The sequence below is a fragment of the Bombina bombina genome, chromosome 10, assembly GCF_027579735.1.
Source record: "Bombina bombina isolate aBomBom1 chromosome 10, aBomBom1.pri, whole genome shotgun sequence".
NCBI lineage: Eukaryota > Metazoa > Chordata > Amphibia > Anura > Bombinatoridae > Bombina > Bombina bombina.
Window position 1 is genome coordinate 38,743,394 of NC_069508.1, and position 18,407 is coordinate 38,761,800.

Sequence of the window (18,407 nt, forward strand, 5' to 3'; positions counted from 1 at the left end):
CAGACTGGAGAGAAAGGCAAGCAGCAAGAAGTTTGGATTTTCTGACATCCATCAGAAAAATCTTCATGTACAAGGAATCTATGATGGTTCCTAGGAAACACACTCTTGTAGATGGAACTAGAGAACTCTTTTCCAGATTCACTTTCCACCCGTGGGAACGTAGAAAAGACAACAACATCTCTGTATGAGATTTTGCTAGCTGAAAAGATGATGCCTGAACCAAGATGTCGTCTAGATAAGGTGCCACTGAAATTCCCTTGGATCTGATCATTGCCAATAGGGCTCCCAGGACCTTTGTGAATATTCTGGGAGCTGTGGCAAGACCAAACAGAAGGGCAATAAACTGGAAAAGCTTGTCCAGAAAGGCAAACCTGAGAAACTGGTGATGATCCCTGTGATTGGTAACATGTGCACGATTCCCCCATAGGAAACAATGGGGCAGTTTGGGCTGAAAAAAAAACTAACACCTGCAAAAAAGCAGCGTTCAGCTCCCAACGCAGCTCCATTGTTTCCTATGGGGAAACACTTTCTAAGTCTGCACCTAACACCCTAACATGAACCCCCGAGTCTAAACACCCCTAACCTTACACTTATTAACCCCTAATCTGCCGCCCCCGCTATCGCTGACACCTGCATTACACTATTAATCCCTAATCTGCCGCTCCAGACACCGCCGCAACCTACATTATACCTATGTACCCCTAATCTGCTGCCCCTAACATCGCCGACCCCTATATTATATTTATTAACCCCTAATCTGCCCCCCCCAACGTCGCCGCTACCTTACCTACACTTATTAACCCCTAATCTGCCGACCGGACCTCGCCGCTACTCTAATAAATGTATTAACCCCTAAAGCTAAGTCTAACCCTAACCCAATCAGCCAATCAGATTCAAGTTCAATCGGATTGGCTGATCCATCAGCCAATCAGATTGAGCTTGCATTTTATTGGCTGTTCCAATCAGGGGGTGATTGACACCCCCTGCTAGCGGCTGATTGCACGATACATTGTATAATGTCTATTCGTACTTAAATAAATCGGCCCCATAGTGCGCTAAAATATATATATATATATATATATATATATATATATATATATATAAATATATATATATATATGATGGGGTTTTTTGGTAAAATATATATCTATCTATATATAGATGATTATATATAGGTATAGATATATATATAGATATATATAGGAATATCTATTTAAAAATAATTAGAACCTATTCCCCCATGTGAAGGACATTGGAATGTGAAATATTTACAGTAAATACATAGTTAAAATATTTATTAAATATGAATGTTGCATAAATACTTTTACATGTTTTCATGTACTTAAAGGGCCACTAAACCAAAAATCTTTCTTTCATGATTCAGATAGAGAATAGACATTTAAACAACATTCCAATTTACTTCCATAATTTATTTTGCTTAATTTTTTAAATATCCTTATTTGAAGAAAAAGCAATGTACATGGTGAGCCAATCACATGATGCTACTATGTGCAGCAACCAATCAGCAGCTAGTGAGCATATCTAGATATGCTTTTCATCAAAGAATATCAAGAGAATAAAACAAATTAGATAATATAAGTAAATTAGAAAGATGTTTAACATTGCATTATCTTTCTAAATCATAAAAGAAAAAATGTGGGTGGCATGTCCCTTTAACTGCAAAGGGCTTCAATGCACTTCTATATGTGTGTACATATGTATTTATATGTGTATATATGTTTTGTAAATACATAAATACACATATAAATACATATGTATACATAAATAGTAGACATAAATATATATATTTATATACATACATATGCATATTTATATATGTATATGTATGTCTCTATGTTAAAGCCCTTTGTCTGTCTTTTTTTCCCTAATACCTGAGATCTCATAACTTTGAGCCTTTATGACTTTTGTGTGCAATAAGTTTTGGTAATAATTTTTATTAGATACTGGTATTATGAGTGTAACTGTGCTTTGTAATATATTTTTGATGTATTTTGTGACACTTTCCCCCCCCCACAAAACAGTTAACCAGAGCTCTGAGGATGCGGTAATCATTCTAGCTTAAATAACGTTTGGGCTCACGCATTTGCATTTACTTGTAACTTGTAATAAAAATGCAATTTAACTTGTGCACAAACAAATTCGAAAACCCAATATCATTTGCGTGCAAACGTTTGTGCTTAACTCGTAATCTGGCCCTATATGAGTAAACTCATTGGAAGAAACACAAAGTTTTAGGGGCCGATTTATGAATGTGCGGGCGGACATGATCCGCTGTAGTGAAATGCATGTGCAATGCCCCCTGCACATTGGCCGCTAGCAGGGGGTGTCAGTCATCCCAATCGTATCTGATCAGGATGATTGCTGTCTGCCCCCTCAGAGGTGACTGACAAGTCAAGGAGCAGCGGTTTTAGGACCTCTGCTCCTTAACTCTTGTTTCCTGAAGGTTCGCACGGAAACTGCAGCATACGCTGCATAGTAAATCGGCCCCCAAATATCCATTAAAAGTGATATGAAATCAGAATTGACCTTCTTTTTTTGCATGTAACTAAGAACTAAGGAAATAATGTAAGTTGCTTTTGTGTGTGTATATTAATATATATATTTACAATATATGTCTGCACATATACTACTGGATTTGAATAAATGTTGAATTATATATATATATACATTTCAACTATAAAATAGGCTGAATTTAAACAAATAACATTTAGACATTTAAGAAAATGTCTAAAAATTATTTAAAGGGACAGTCTAGGCCAAAATAAACTTTCATGATTCAGATAGAGCATGTAATTTTAAACAATTTTCCAATTTACTTTTATCACCAATTTTTCTTTGTTCTCTTGGTATTCTTAGTTGAAAGCTTAACCTAGGAGGTTCATATGCTAATTTCTTAGACCTTGAAGCCCACCTCTTTCAGATTGCATTTTAACAGTTTTTCACCACTAGAGGGTGTTAGTTCACGTATTTCATATAGATAACACTGTGCTCGTGCACGTGAAGTAATCTGGGAGCAGGCACTGATTGGCTAGACTGCAAATCTGTCAAAAGAACTGGAAAAAGGGGCAGTTTGCAGAGGCTTAGATACAAGATAATCACAGAGGTTAAAAGTATATTATTATAACTGTGTTGGTTATGCAAAACTGGGGACTGGATAATAAAGGGATTATCTATCTTTTAAAACAATAACAATTCTGGTGTAGACTGTCCCTTTAAAAATGACCTGTTGGTGGTTCAGATTCCCATTTGAAATCTGTAGCAATTTTGAAAGAAATCACATAATAGCTTACAAACAAATGTCTAAATATTTTTAAAACAATATATAAGTAAACTATATAGCATACAGTATATATATACATACGTTTTTAGGTGTGAAATTTGATAAGTGTAAAATGTCTCAGTAAATGTCTCTCAAGTATCAAGAATTTGGATTGTTATTAGAAAGAGCGCATGCATTGCAAACTTGGGGGCCCATTTATCAAGCGCCGAATGGAGCTTGAGGGCCCGTGTTTCTGGCGAGCTCCATAACCCTGTCCGCCTGCTCTGAGCTAATTTATGAATTATATAAATGTAATATCCTGCTTTCTTTAGATATGTGTACCAAATATCTGAATATCAGAAATAATTCAGAAACAAAATTACCTTTAGATAAACTAGAATCCCATCTTATATCTATTAAACAAATTAATAATAAGAGAATTGCAAACTACATAACATAAATAGTTCTAGAAATAAGAGAGAGTTACCTGCTGGACCGAAATTATGGAAGGACTTTGTATGTTTTGAAATAGTTTGATATTCAAATGATGAAATAAATCCAAATGACTCAGACCATTCCCCCTTCTTTCTTGTTTTCACACCATTCCTATTGGATTCCACATAGCTCTTTTCTCCAGCTTTTTTCTGCACTATCGCTTGGCCTCCTTTATTATCAATGCACCCTGAATGGATGGCAGCGCGGCAAATGGAAGAATCCTAATAGTGAAAAAAATATTTTAAATAATAATTTTAATAAAGATGATAGTTTATAGTCTCCACAGTAATAAATATCTGACGTACAAATGTGCTAGAGACTTACATCCGTGTAGACATCAGATCCCCAAACCTCTCCTTTCTGACTAAGGCATCCCTCAGGACAAGTAATTCTAAATAGAAAAAAAAAATCAAAGAAATAACTTTTTATATTAAAGGGACATTAAACAATAAAAAAACTAGATAGAATGATGCATTCAAAGAAAAGGTTAGTCTGTGAATAATATGTAGATGCATTTTTTTTTAAAGTTTCATTAGCTGTTTAAATAGTGACAAAATAAGTTTTAGTGTCTATAAAACAATGGGAGCTGCCATGTTGTAACTTAGGTTACTTTCTCTGCTGTGGCCAATTAGGTACAGTTATAAATAGGTCACTAGAGTGTGCAGTCAATGGCTGTGTAATATTCCATTTCCATTTCTAACAGGAACTGAAAAGCTCACAATTTCAGAATGGAATTACAGTAAAAGGTAAAAAAATAAATAATGAAAGTATATATACATTTTATATTACCATCTCAAAGTGTTTACTGTCCCTTTAACTGTAATGTTGGTAATAGAATAATTAATCATTCTTAAAAGGACACAAAACCCATTTTTCTTCTTTCATGATTCAGACAGAGCATGCAAATTTAAGCAACTTTCTAATTTACAAAAAATTTGGGTTTTGTGTCCCTTTAACCGGAATGTTTATATGTTTGTATTCAATTTTGAAAAACGACAGGTATTTAAACTTAAAACTCAAAACTGAATTTCCAGAAATATTTAATTATGCTAGTGAAAATGCTTTGTAATAAATCTAATCCATAATACTTCAAATGCTTTTCAAGGGATATTTCTCTGGACTGTAAAACAATGTAAATTTTCTAAATAAAAAATCCAGAAAACAATAACTTAAGTCTATGGGACTGATGATCAAAAACTCAATGGTATGGAGAGAAATCACATAAAATCTTTGGGGACATTTTTTGAGCATTATATTTTAACATATGTGTCTCTTTTTCACATCCACTACTACTATAAATATTTAAATATCTCTCAAGCTAAATATTGCCTTTCTAAAATCATTTATGGGATCGCCCAGTACTGATGAGACTTCTTAGATAGTCTGGCCAGTGTGGGAAGTTTTAGATAATTGGGCCCTATGCTTAAAGGGACATTATACACTAGATTTTTCTTTGCATAAATGTTTTGTAGATAATCCATTTATATAGCCCATACGTTTTTTTTTTGTTTTTTTTTTAAATGTATAGTTTTGCTTATTTTTAAATAACATTGCGCAGATTTTCAGACTCCTAACCAAGCCCCAAAGTTTTAGGAGAATACTAATGTATACCTACTCCAGCTTGCTGCTGTTTGTGTAATGAGTCTTTTCATATGCAGAGGAAGGGGAGCGGGTCTGCTATTTTTGCTTGCACTTGGTGTTCCAGCTAACCTTTTCAACAGAGCTAAACTGGGAGCATCTAAATAAGTTTTTAAACGGTTTTATACTGGATGTTTAGATCAGTATCTGTGCATATTACTCTTTATAGTAGTATCCATTACATGCAGTTAAATGAAAATAGGTGTATACTGTCCCTTTAAGCAGATGAAGGATAAGATCATACTTACATTGTAACTGGCCCAGGCAAATCTCTTCCTACCATGGTACAGGATACAGGCACTATTATGAAGAAAAAACAAAAACAAAAAAACAGTTGACTATAGAAGCCACAGTGTGCAAATCCAGATCTGGCTCTGAAAATAGTTGAATGCCACTGGCGTCAGCCATATTCAGCATTAGTTTCATAACAAATGTTCAGAATGCCCATTCTTAGTGCTTGCAGGCTTATTTGAGTGAGCCTACAGCACAAGGACTCCAAGGGGTCAATTTATTATTCGTCGAATTGGGCCAATTCACCCTGTTTCTGCGCAAGCCTTTAGGCTCGCCGTAAACAGGAGTTAAAAAGCAGCGGTCTATAGACCGCTGCTCCTTAACTCATACGCCACCTCTGAGACTGCGTACATCAATCTGCCTGATCCTATACGATCTGCAGGGGGCGGTATTGCACAAGCAGTTCACTAGAACTGCTTGTGCAATGCTGAATATGGACAGTGTATGCTGTCCGCATTCAGCGATGTCTGGCAGACATATTACACTACAGCGTATCATGTCCGCCAGACTTTAATAAATTGACCCCCTAAACTGCATTCGCAACTTCATAAATGTAACCCATAGCAACAGAAGGGAATTTCTTTACCAGCTACTTATCTGCAAAGGGCTCCGCTGCAAATATATATATATATATATATATATATATATATATATATATATATGTGTGTGTGTGTGTGTAAATATGAACATATGTATTTATTTGTTTATATGTGCATAAAATATTCTACGGCTCATTTCAAATTCAAAGCAATTGCTATTGTATGGTCTTTTATTGTGTATTTTTCAGTTATTAAATTCTACTGTTTTTAGTGGTCCTTTAAGAGCAGAGGCCCACTGGTGTTTTTTGTGTTTTGAATTTGAAAATGCCAAAATAATGGTGTTGTTTTTTTCTTATGGACTGTAATAGATGTATATGTGTATATGATTATGCATTTCTCAAAAATTCATTCAATGTTGCCATGATTTTACAACATGTATAAAAGGGGCAGGGCCGTGGTAGTGTTCCATAGGTGGGAGGGGTCATGATGTAGGTCAGTTGGGCGGAGTTGGGACATGTTGTGGCCGTGGTCAGCACCAGGGTGGTCTGTGGATACCAAGGCATTTGTCCTGACCAGGGAAGCTGTGGGTATGACAGTAGTTCCAGGACGGTTGGGAGGTTTGTGTATGGCAAAACCACTTGAAAACCACACAATAACAGTGTTATGGATTTGAAATACTTAGAATTATTCTTATATTTATGTTGAAAAAAAATGTGCTCCTTTTTTTATTTACCTGGTTTAGCTTCAGAATCCCATGCTTCTTCTACAACTGAAAAACATACATTAAACATCCTTATATAGCAGGTAATGCATACGGAATACAAAAAAATAAAACAATCACAAGTAATTTGACATTTATAATGATAGTAAATTAGTAAGGTTTTAAATTCCAATTTTTAGAAATCATCACAAAATATGACAGATCAGACATTTTATGAAAGTAATTTAGCTGGCCTCACAACTATTATTATTATTATTCTTTATTTATAAAGCGCCGACAGATTCCGCAGCGCTGCCAATGGGTACAAGGATAACAGTACAGTGGAGAAACAATACGATAAGACACAAAATTTTACAGACAAATACAGGGGAAATTGAGGACCCTGTTCCTGTGGGAACTTACAATCTAGATGGGTAGGAGGATTGGAAACAGGAGGTGGGGACTGCAGAGTTGAGAATGATATTAGTGAGGAGATACACTGTGTGCAGAATTATTAGGCAAATGAGTATTTTGACCACATCATCCTCTTTATGCATGTTGTCTTACTCCAAGCTGTATAGGCTCGAAAGCCTACTACCAATTAAGCATATTAGGTGATGTGCATCTCTGTAATGAGAAGGGGTGTGGTCTAATGACATCAACACCCTATATCAGGTGTGCATAATTATTAGGCAACTTCCTTTCCTTTGGCAAAATGGTTCAAAAGAAGGACTTGACAGGCTCAGAAAAGTCAAAAATAGTGAGATATCTTGCAGAGGGATGCAGCACTCTTAAAATTGCAAAGCTTCTGAAGCTTGATCTTCGAACAATCAAGCGTTTCATTCAAAATAGTCAACAGGGTCGCAAGAAGCGTGTGGAAAAACAAAGGCGCAAAATAACTGCCCATGAACTGAGAAAAGTCAAGCGTGCAGCTGCCAAGATGCCACTTGCCACCAGTTTGGCCATATTTCAGAGCTGCAACATCACTGGAGTGCCCAAAAGCACAAGGTGTGCAATACTCAGAGACATGGCCAAGGTAAGAAAGGCTGAAAGACGACCACCACTGAACAAGACACACAAGCTGAAACGTCAAGACTGGGCCAAGAAATATCTCAAGACTGATTTTTCTAAGGTTTTATGGACTGATGAAATGAGAGTGAGTCTTGATGGGCCAGATGGATGGGCCCGTGGCTGGATTGGTAAAGGGCAGAGAGCTCCAGTCCGACTCAGACGCCAGCAAGGTGGAGGTGGAGTACTGGTTTGGGCTGGTATCATCAAAGATGAGCTTGTGGGGCCTTTTCGGGTTGAGGATGGAGTCAAGCTCAACTCCCAGTCCTACTGCCAGTTTCTAGAAGACACCTTCTTCAAGCAGTGGTACAGGAAGAAGTCTGCATCCTTCAAGAAAAACATGATTTTCATGCAGGACAATGCTCCATCACACGCGTCCAAGTACTCCACAGCGTGGCTGGCAAGAAGGGTATAAAAGAAGAAAATCTAATGACATGGCTTCCTTGTTCACCTGATCTGAACCCCATTGAGAACCTGTGGTCCATCATCAAATGTGAGATTTACAAGGAGGGAAAACAGTACACCTCTCTGAACAGTGTCTGGGAGGCTGTGGTTGCTGCTGCACGCAATGTTGATGGTGAACAGATCAAAACACTGACAGAACCCATGGATGGCAGGCTTTTGAGTGTCCCTGCAAAGAAAGGTGGCTATATTGGTCACTGATTTGTTTTTGTTTTGTTTTTGAATGTCAGAAATGTATATTTGTGAATGTTGAGATGTTATATTGGTTTCACTGGTAAAAATAAATAATTGAAATGGGTATATATTTGTTTTTTGTTAAGTTGCCTAATAATTATGCACAGTAATAGTCACCTGCACACACAGATATCCCCCTAAATAGCTATAACTAAAAACAAACTAAAAACTACTTCCAAAACTATTCAGCTTTGATATTAATGAGTTTTTTTGGGTTCATTGAGAACATGGTTGTTGTTCAATAATAAAATTAATCCTCAAAAATACAACTTGCCTAATAATTCTGCACTCCCTGTAGAGGGCAACTGTTAGTTAATTGAAGTTAGTTTGTTAAGTCGGGTGATAAGCTTCCATGAACAGAAAGGTCTTTAGGGAACGTTTAAAGGAGGAGAGGTTAGGGGCAAGTCTGACATCTCGAGGAAGTGCGTTCCAGAGGGTTGGTGCCGCACGAGAGAAGTCCTGTAGTCTAGAATGAGAGGAGGTGATGGTAGAGGACGCAAGAAGCAGGTCATTGTTGGATCTTAGGGGACGGGCAGGAGTATATTTGTTGATGAGTGAGGACAGGTAGGGTGGGGCAGCATTGGTGAGGGCTTTGTAGGTCAGGGTGAGAATTTTGAATTTAACTCTGTTGTGAATGGGGAGCCAGTGAAGGGACTCACAGAGAGGCGCAGCAGAAACAGAGCGTCGAGAGAGGTGGATTAGTCTGGCAGATGCATTTAGGACAGATTGGAGAGAGGCGGGAGTGAGGGAGGCCAGTTAGTAAGTTGTTACAGTAGTCAAGTCGGGAAATTACCAGGGAGTGGATGAGCTGTTTGGTAGTTTCAGCACTCAGAAACGGGCGAATTTTGGAGATGTTGAGTAGGTGGTTGCGGCAGGATGACGAGAGCAGTTGGATGTGGGGAATGAAGGACAGATTTGAGTCAAGCGTGACTCAGAGGCAGCGGACTTGGGGTGATGGGGAGATAGTGGTGCCGCCAACAGTGATAGAAAAATTAGAGATTGGAGTGGAGCTAGAGGGGGGAATTAGAAGTAGTTCGGTCTTGGACATATTTATTTTTAGGTGGTGAGAGGCCATCCAGGAGGAAATGCCAGATAAGCAGTCGCTGATGTGAGAGTTGACAGGAGAGAGTGCAGGGGTGGAAAGGTAGATCTTTGTATCATCAGCATAGAGGTGATAGCTGAAGCCATAGCTGTTGATAAGTTTACCCAGTGAAGAAGTGTAGATAGAGAAGAGTAGAGGACCCAGGACAGAGCCTTGAGGTACTCCAACAGACAGGGACAATAGAGAGGAGGAGTCACCAGCAAAAGAGACTGAGAAGGATCTGTTAGAGAGATAAGAGTGAATCCAGGAGAGGGCAGTGTAACAGAGACCAAGAGAACTGAGAGACCGTAGGAGAAGGGGATGGTCAACAGTGTCAAAGGCAGCAGATAGGTCAAGTAAGATGAGTATAGAGTAGTAGCCTTTGTTTTTAGCAGAAAGGAGATCGTTAGTAACCTTGGTGAGGGCAGTTTCAGTTGAGTGTTGGGGACGGACTGTCCCTATTTAAGAGGGACAGTCCCTAATTTTGAGCTCTGAGACATTGATATATCCCTATTTGCAGAATCTCCATTAATCCCACCTATAAACCACCCAGATATGCCCATAAAACAACCTGACATCGCCCACTATCCACCTGTCACCCCCCTACTGACATGGCCCTGCCTACAAAACAGTTAATGAGCTTTGCCACATAGTACAGATAATGTCAAGTTCTGATCTATAAAATACTAAATTTTGGAATAGATTATTTTCCAGCTAAAAAAAGATTATAACAGAAATAATATACATAAATCCCCATGATCTTAAAGGGACATTTTGATGCAATTTATTAGTACATAGAATTTGTGCGTTAAACACATAGGTAAAATCCGCTTGTAGGCATTGTATGTCATGAGCAGGGCACTGCTGGTGAGCCAATCAGGAATAGCAGCTGAAGTACCAATGACAAGTCAATTCCTGTGCTCCTGAGTGGGACTTTTCTTATGCAGGACAGAATTTTGTAGAAACAATCGGCCAGATTACGAGTTTTGCGTTATTAGGGGTGCTGTACTAACTTGCACTTTATTGTCACCACTCACTTACCTACAGCGCTGGTATTACAGGTTTTTACAAACCCGGCGTTAAAAGGCAAAAAGTGAGCGTAGAGCAAAATTGTGCTACATACCGCACTCCAATACCAGCGCTGCTTAAGTCAGCAGTGAGATGGTTGTACGTGCTTGTGCACGATTTCCCCATAGACATCAATGGGGAGAGCCGGCTAAAAAAACACCTGCAAAAAAGCAGCGTAAATCTCAGTAACGCAGCCTCATTGATTCCTATGGGGAAACTAAAGTTATGTTTACACCTAACACCCTAAAATGACCCCAGAGTCTAAACACCCCTAATCGTACACTTATTAACCCCTAATCTAACGCCCCCGACATCGCTGACACCTACATTATATTTATTAACCCCTAATATGCCGCACCAGACATCACTGCCACTAGAATAAACATATTAACCCCTAAACCGCCGCACTCCCGCATTACAAACATTAGTTAAATATTATTAACCCCTAATCTGTTGCTCCTGGCCATCGCCGACACCTACATTATATTTATTAACCCCTAATCTCCCACCCCCAATGTCACCGCAACCTACCTACACTTATTAACCCCTAATCTGCCGCTCCCATTGTCGCCAACCACTTCTGCCCGTCTGGAAGACCACTTCTGCCTGCTTCATTGAGGACATTTTGCCGCTTGGATGAAGACTTCTCCCGGTAAGTGGATCTTCGGGGGTTAGTGTTAGGATTTTTTAAGGGTGTATTGGGTGGGTTTTATTTTTGGTTTAGGCCGCAATAGAGCTAACTGCCCTTTTAAGGGCAATGCCCATCCAAATGCCCTTTTCAGGGCAATGGGGAGCTTAGGTTTTTTTTTAGTTAGGCTTTTATTTGGGGGGTTGGTTGTGTGGGTGGTAGGTTTTACTGTTGGGGGGGTTGTGTTACAGGTAAAAGAGCTGATTTCTTTGGGGCAATGCCCCGCAAAAGGCCTTTTTAAGGGCTATTGGTAGTTTAGTTTAGGCTAGGGTTTTTTTTTATTTTGGGTGGGCTTTTTTATTTTGATAGGGCTATTAGATTAGGTTAATTAGTTTAAAGATCTTGTAATATTTTTTTTGTAATTTGGCTAATTGTTTTGAATTTAGTTAATTGTATTTAATTTAGGGAATTTAATTAATTGTAGGGTTAGGTTAGGTGTTAGTGTAACATAGGTTAGGTTTTATTTAAAATGTGTATTTATTTTAGCTAGGTAGTTATTAAATAGTTAATAACTATTTAGTAACTATTCTACCGAGTTAAAATAAATACAAACTTGCCTGTAAAATAAAAATAAACCATAAGTTAGCTACAATGTAACTATTAGTTATATTGTAGCTAGCTTAGGGTTTATTTTATAGGTAAGTATTTAGTTTTACATAGGAATTATTTAGTTATTAATAGTATGTTTTATTTAGATTTATTTTAATTATATTTAAGTTAGGGGATGTTAGGGTTAGACTTAGATTTAGGGGTTAATAAATTTAATATAGTGGCGGCGACGTTGGGGGCGGCATATTAGGGGTTAATAAATGTAGGTAGGTGGCGTCAGTGTTAGGGACAGCAGATTAGGCGTTAATAATATTTAAATTGTGTTTGCGAGGCGGGAGTGCGGCAGTTTAGGGGTTAATATGTTTATTATAGTGGCGGCGATGTCCGGAGCGGCAGATTAGGGGTTAATAATTTAATTTTAGTGTTTGCGATGCGAGAGGGCCTCGGTTTAGGGGTTAATTGGTAGTTTATGGGTGTTAGTGTACTTTTTAGCACTTTAGTTGTGAGTTTTATTCTACAGCTTTGTAGTGTAAAACTCATAACTACTGACTTTAAAATGCGGTACGAATCTTGACGGTATAGGGTGTACTGCTCACTTTTTGGCCTCCCAGGACAAGCTCGTAATACCGGCGCTATGGAAGTCCCATTGAAAATAGACTATGCGCAAATTGCGTAAGTTGATTTGAGGCAAGGCCAAAAAAGTGTGCGGTGCCCCTAAATCTGCAAGACTCGTAATAGCAGCGGTAGTGAAAAAGCAGAGTTATAACCTGATAACGCTGCTTTTTCAGTATAACGCAAAACTCGTAATTTAGCCGAAAGGTTGCTATGTTTTTTAGCTGGATTAGATAAGCAAATTGAAGCAAATTAGATCATTGAAATACGTAATTTGAAAAGTTGTTTAAAATCACATGTTCTGGCTGAATAATGAAAGAAAAGGTTTGAGTTTCATGTCCCTTTAACAATTCTGCTAAAACATCACAAATAAAAATCTATAAATAAAATATTACCTGTAGATGGTTCGGAGCCCCATGTAATTTCTGTTACAAAAGGAGAAACAAATGATTTCTTAATGAGTTGCAAGTAAAAGCGACATATACTGTAAGTTAAAATATATTGAGATGTATACCAGTGGGTCCATCTTTGTATGATGTTTCTGAAAATGTTGTAGTAATCTGGTATTCATATGAGGAGATGAATGCAAATGAGCCAGACCATTCACCCATACTCTTTGTTTTCACCCCATTTCTATGTGATTCTTCATAACTGTTCTGTCCTGGCTTTTTCTTTACTTTTATTTCACCCCCGTCGTTACCTATTCTTCCCGCGTGAATGGCAGCTCGGCAAATGGAAGAAGCCTAATAAAGAAAATGCAAGCAAAGGATATTTCAAGAATGATTGACAGACGACATATTCTTGTAGAACTCTGAAATGTCCTACAATGCACATTGGCTATTGGTTCTTACATCTGTGTAGATTTCAGTTCCCCAAACCTCTCCTTTCTCATTTAGGCATCCTTCAAGGCAGGTGACTCTATATTGAAAGAAGTAACAATCACCTTTTATTATAATGATTGTAAAATAATTAAATGATGGCGCATTTGTTTTAGAATTTAATATCAATTTAAATAATACTCATAATGGAAAGAAAAAAAGTATTAAGCCATTTATGTTACTTTCAGCATATGGCTTATAATATATACTTTGTTTTCACAAGTAAGGTAGCAACACTCCTCAATCCAATAAAACTTTGTTGTTTAATTAGGTTAATTAAAAATAAGTGATGTTTCAGGCAACCCACCCTTAATCATACCATATATACTAGACATGCATTCAGCGATTTTGGCCCGTTCCAAAATGCCGCAGATGGAGTCCGCAAGCCGCATTCAGCAATTTGTGAAGCCGGACTTATTCTTGTGAAAGTGCAACACACTAAGATCTTGATTTGTACAAGAATAAATCCGGCTCCGAATACTGCGCAATGCAGCTTGCGGCCACCATCTTCGGCATTTGGATCGGACCAGATGTAATAGCTGTATATCTGAAGAAAAAATGTTCCTTGCTAAAACTATGAATTGTTAAAAAATGTCCATGACTTTGGCAAATGCTTTTTGTTCACAGTATCCTGGTGCTATGGCCATACTTACAATGTAACTAGTGCAGACAAGTCCTTCCCTGCCATTGAACAGTCTGCAGATACTATAATACAGAAGAAAATAAGATTATATTTTTATACTGAAATACCTTTACACACGCATGCACACAAAAACCCACACATACATACATGCATGGACACAAACACACATACCCACACATACATACATGCATGGACATAAACACACATACCCACACATACATACATGCATGGACATAAACACACATACCCACACATCCATACATGCATGGACACAAACACACATACCCACACATACATACATGCATGGACACAAACACACATACCCACACATACATACATGCATGGACACAAACACACATACCCACACATACACACATGCATGCACGCACATGTGCATACAAATACATGCACACAAACACACATACCCACACATACACACACACACACGTGCACACACATTCATGCACGTAGATGTTCATACACACACAGGCACACAAACCCCCAAACCTCACCTACATGCATGCACATGTGCATACACACGCATGCACACAAACACACATACCCACACATACACACACACACACATGCACACACATTCATGCACGTAGATGTTCATACACACACAGGCACACAAACCCCCAAACCTCACCTACATGCATGCACATGTGCATACACACGCATGCACACAAACACCCACACATACATACACACATGCATGCACGCACATGTGCATACAAATACATGCACACAAACACACATACCCACACATACACACACACACACACACACGTGTACACACATTCATGCATGCACATGCTCATACACACCCATGCACACAAACACACACATGCACACACACATGCACACACACACGTGCACACACATTCATGCATGCACATGCTCATACACACACATGCACACAAACACACACACATGCACACATGTTTGAAGACATTGTGCTTCATCTATTAGAATATTAGAAGTAACAGAATGCTTAGATTTACCTTTTGGTACTTTGGACTCCTGTGTGGTTTGTCCGGCTGGAGGGAGAGTAGATAAAAAACATAATTTATGTAAGAACTTACCTGATAAATTCATTTCTTTCATATTAACAAGAGTCCATGAGCTAGTGACGTATGGGATATACATTCCTACCAGGAGGGGCAAAGTTTCCCAAACCTTAAAATGCCTATAAATACACCCCTCACCACACCCACAAATCAGTTTAACGAATAGCCAAGAAGTGGGGTGATAAGAAAAAAAGTGCGAAGCATAAAAAATAAGGAATTGGAATAATTGTGCTTTATACAAAAAAATCATAACCACCACAAAAAAGGGTGGGCCTCATGGACTCTTGTTAATATGAAAGAAATGAATTTATCAGGTAAGTTCTTACATAAATTATGTTTTCTTTCATGTAATTAACAAGAGTCCATGAGCTAGTGACGTATGGGATAATGACTACCCAAGATGTGGATCTTTCCACACAAGAGTCACTAGAGAGGGAGGGATAAAATAAAGACAGCCAATTCCTGCTGAAAATAATCCACACCCAAAATAAAGTTTAACAAAAAACATAAGCAGAAGATTCAAACTGAAACCGCTGCCTGAAGAACTTTTCTACCAAAAACTGCTTCAGAAGAAGAAAATACATCAAAATGGTAGAATTTAGTAAAAGTATGCAAAGAGGACCAAGTTGCTGCTTTGCAGATCTGGTCAACCGAAGCTTCATTCCTAAACGCCCAGGAAGTAGATACTGACCTAGTAGAATGAGCTGTAATTCTCTGAGGCGGAATTTTACCCGACTCAACATAGGCAAGATGAATTAAAGATTTCAACCAAGATGCCAAAGAAATGGCAGAAGCTTTCTGGCCTTTCCTAGAACCGGAAAAGATAACAAATAGACTAGAAGTCTTACGGAAAGATTTCGTAGCTTCAACATAATATTTCAAAGCTCTAACAACATCCAAAGAATGCAATGATCTCTCCTTAGAATTCTTAGGATTAGGACATAATGAAGGAACCACAATTTCTCTACTAATGTTGTTGGAATTCACAACTTTAGGTAAAAATTCAAAAGAAGTTCGCAACACCGCCTTATCCTGATGAAAAATCAGAAAAGGAGACTCACAAGAAAGAGCAGATAATTCAGAAACTCTTCTAGCAGAAGAGATGGCCAAAAGGAACAAAACTTTCCAAGAAAGTAGTTTAATGTCCAATGAATGCATAGGTTCAAACGGAGGAGCTTGAAGAGCTCCCAGAACCAAATTCAAACTCCAAGGAGGAGAAATTGACTTAATGACAGGTTTTATACGAACCAAAGCTTGTACAAAACAATGAATATCAGGAAGAATAGCAATCTTTCTGTGAAAAAGAACAGAAAGAGCGGAGATTTGTCCTTTCAAAGAACTTGCGGACAAACCCTTATCTAAACCATCCTGAAGAAACTGTAAAATTCTCGGTATTCTAAAAGAATGCCAAGAAAAATGACGAGAAAGACACCAAGAAATATAAGTCTTCCAGACTCTATAATATATCTCTCGAGATACAGATTTACGAGCCTGTAACATAGTATTAATCACGGAGTCAGAGAAACCTCTATGACCAAGAATCAAGCGTTCAATCTCCATACCTTTAAATTTAAGGATTTCAGATCCGGATGGAAAAAAGGACCTTGTAACAGAAGGTCTGGTCTTAACGGAAGAGTCCATGGTTGGCAAGATGCCATCCGGACAAGATCCGCATACCAAAACCTGTGAGGCCATGCTGGAGCTATTAGCAGAACAAACGAGCATTCCCTCAGAATCTTGGAGATTACTCTTGGAAGAAGAACTAGAGGCGGAAAGATATAGGCAGGATGATACTTCCAAGGAAGTGATAATGCATCCACTGCCTCCGCCTGAGGATCCCGGGATCTGGACAGATACCTGGGAAGTTTCTTGTTTAGATGAGAGGCCATCAGATCTATCTCTGGGAGCCCCCACATTTGAACAATCTGAAGAAATACCTCTGGGTGAAGAGACCATTCGCCCGGATGCAACGTTTGGCGACTGAGATAATCCGCTTCCCAATTGTCTATACCTGGGATATGAACCGCAGAGATTAGACAGGAGCTGGATTCCGCCCAAACCAAAATTCGAGATACTTCTTTCATAGCCAGAGGACTGTGAGTCCCTCCTTGATGATTGATGTATGCCACAGTTGTGACATTGTCTGTCTGAAAACAAATGAACGATTCTCTCTTCAGAAGAGGCCAAAACTGAAGAGCTCTGAAAACTGCACGGAGTTCCAAGATATTGATCGGTAATCTCACCTCCTGAGATTCCCAAACTCCTTGTGCCGTCAGAGATCCCCACACAGCTCCCCAACCTGTGAGACTTGCATCTGTTGAAATTACAGTCCAGGTTGGAAGAACAAAAGAAGCCCCCTGAATTAAACGAAGGTGATCTGTCCACCACGTTAGAGAGTGCCGAACAATCGGTTTTAAAGATATTAATTGATATATCTTCGTGTAATCCCTGCACCATTGGTTCAGCATACAGAGCTGAAGAGGTCGCATGTGAAAACGAGCAAAGGGGATCGCGTCCGATGCAGCAGTCATAAGACCTAGAATTTCCATGCATAAGGCTACCGAAGGGAATGATTGAGACTGAAGGTTTCGACAGGCTGTAATCAATTTTAGACGTCTCTTGTCTGTTAAAGACAAAGTCATGGACACTGAATCTATCTGGAAACCCAGAAAGGTTACCCTTGTTTGAGGAATCAAAGAACTTTTTGGTAAATTGATCCTCCAACCATGATCTTGAAGAAACAACACAAGTCGATTCGTATGAGACTCTGCTAAATGTAAAGACGGAGCAAGTACCAAGATATCGTCCAAATAAGGAAATACCACAATACCCTGTTCTCTGATTACAGACAGAAGGGCACCGAGAATCTTTGTGAAAATTCTTGGAGCTGTAGCAAGGCCAAACGGTAGAGCCACAAATTGGTAATGCTTGTCTAGAAAAGAGAATCTCAGGAACTGATAATGATCTGGATGAATCGGAATATGCAGATATGCATCCTGTAAATCTATTGTGGACATATAATTCCCTTGCTGAACAAAAGGCAATATAGTCCTTACAGTTACCATCTTGAACGTTGGTATCCTTACATAACGATTCAATAATTTTAGATCC

At 38.6% G+C, this 18,407-nt stretch overlaps 1 protein-coding gene across 1 annotated transcript in view; it reads right to left on the reverse strand.

The window, feature by feature from the left end:
* The window catches only part of LOC128640692 (mucin-12-like), a 195,408-nt gene that overhangs the window by 33,892 nt on the left and 143,109 nt on the right, over nucleotides 1–18,407 (reverse strand). The window contains exons 78-86 of the mRNA XM_053693121.1: nucleotides 15,231–15,266; nucleotides 14,237–14,288; nucleotides 13,557–13,623; nucleotides 13,220–13,448; nucleotides 13,101–13,130; nucleotides 6,977–7,012; nucleotides 5,662–5,713; nucleotides 4,100–4,166; nucleotides 3,768–3,996 (exon numbers count right to left, since the gene is read on the reverse strand). Of these exons, the coding sequence (XP_053549096.1) occupies nucleotides 3,768–3,996; nucleotides 4,100–4,166; nucleotides 5,662–5,713; nucleotides 6,977–7,012; nucleotides 13,101–13,130; nucleotides 13,220–13,448; nucleotides 13,557–13,623; nucleotides 14,237–14,288; nucleotides 15,231–15,266 (798 nt within the window). The remainder of the gene's footprint in view (nucleotides 1–3,767; nucleotides 3,997–4,099; nucleotides 4,167–5,661; nucleotides 5,714–6,976; nucleotides 7,013–13,100; nucleotides 13,131–13,219; nucleotides 13,449–13,556; nucleotides 13,624–14,236; nucleotides 14,289–15,230; nucleotides 15,267–18,407) is intronic.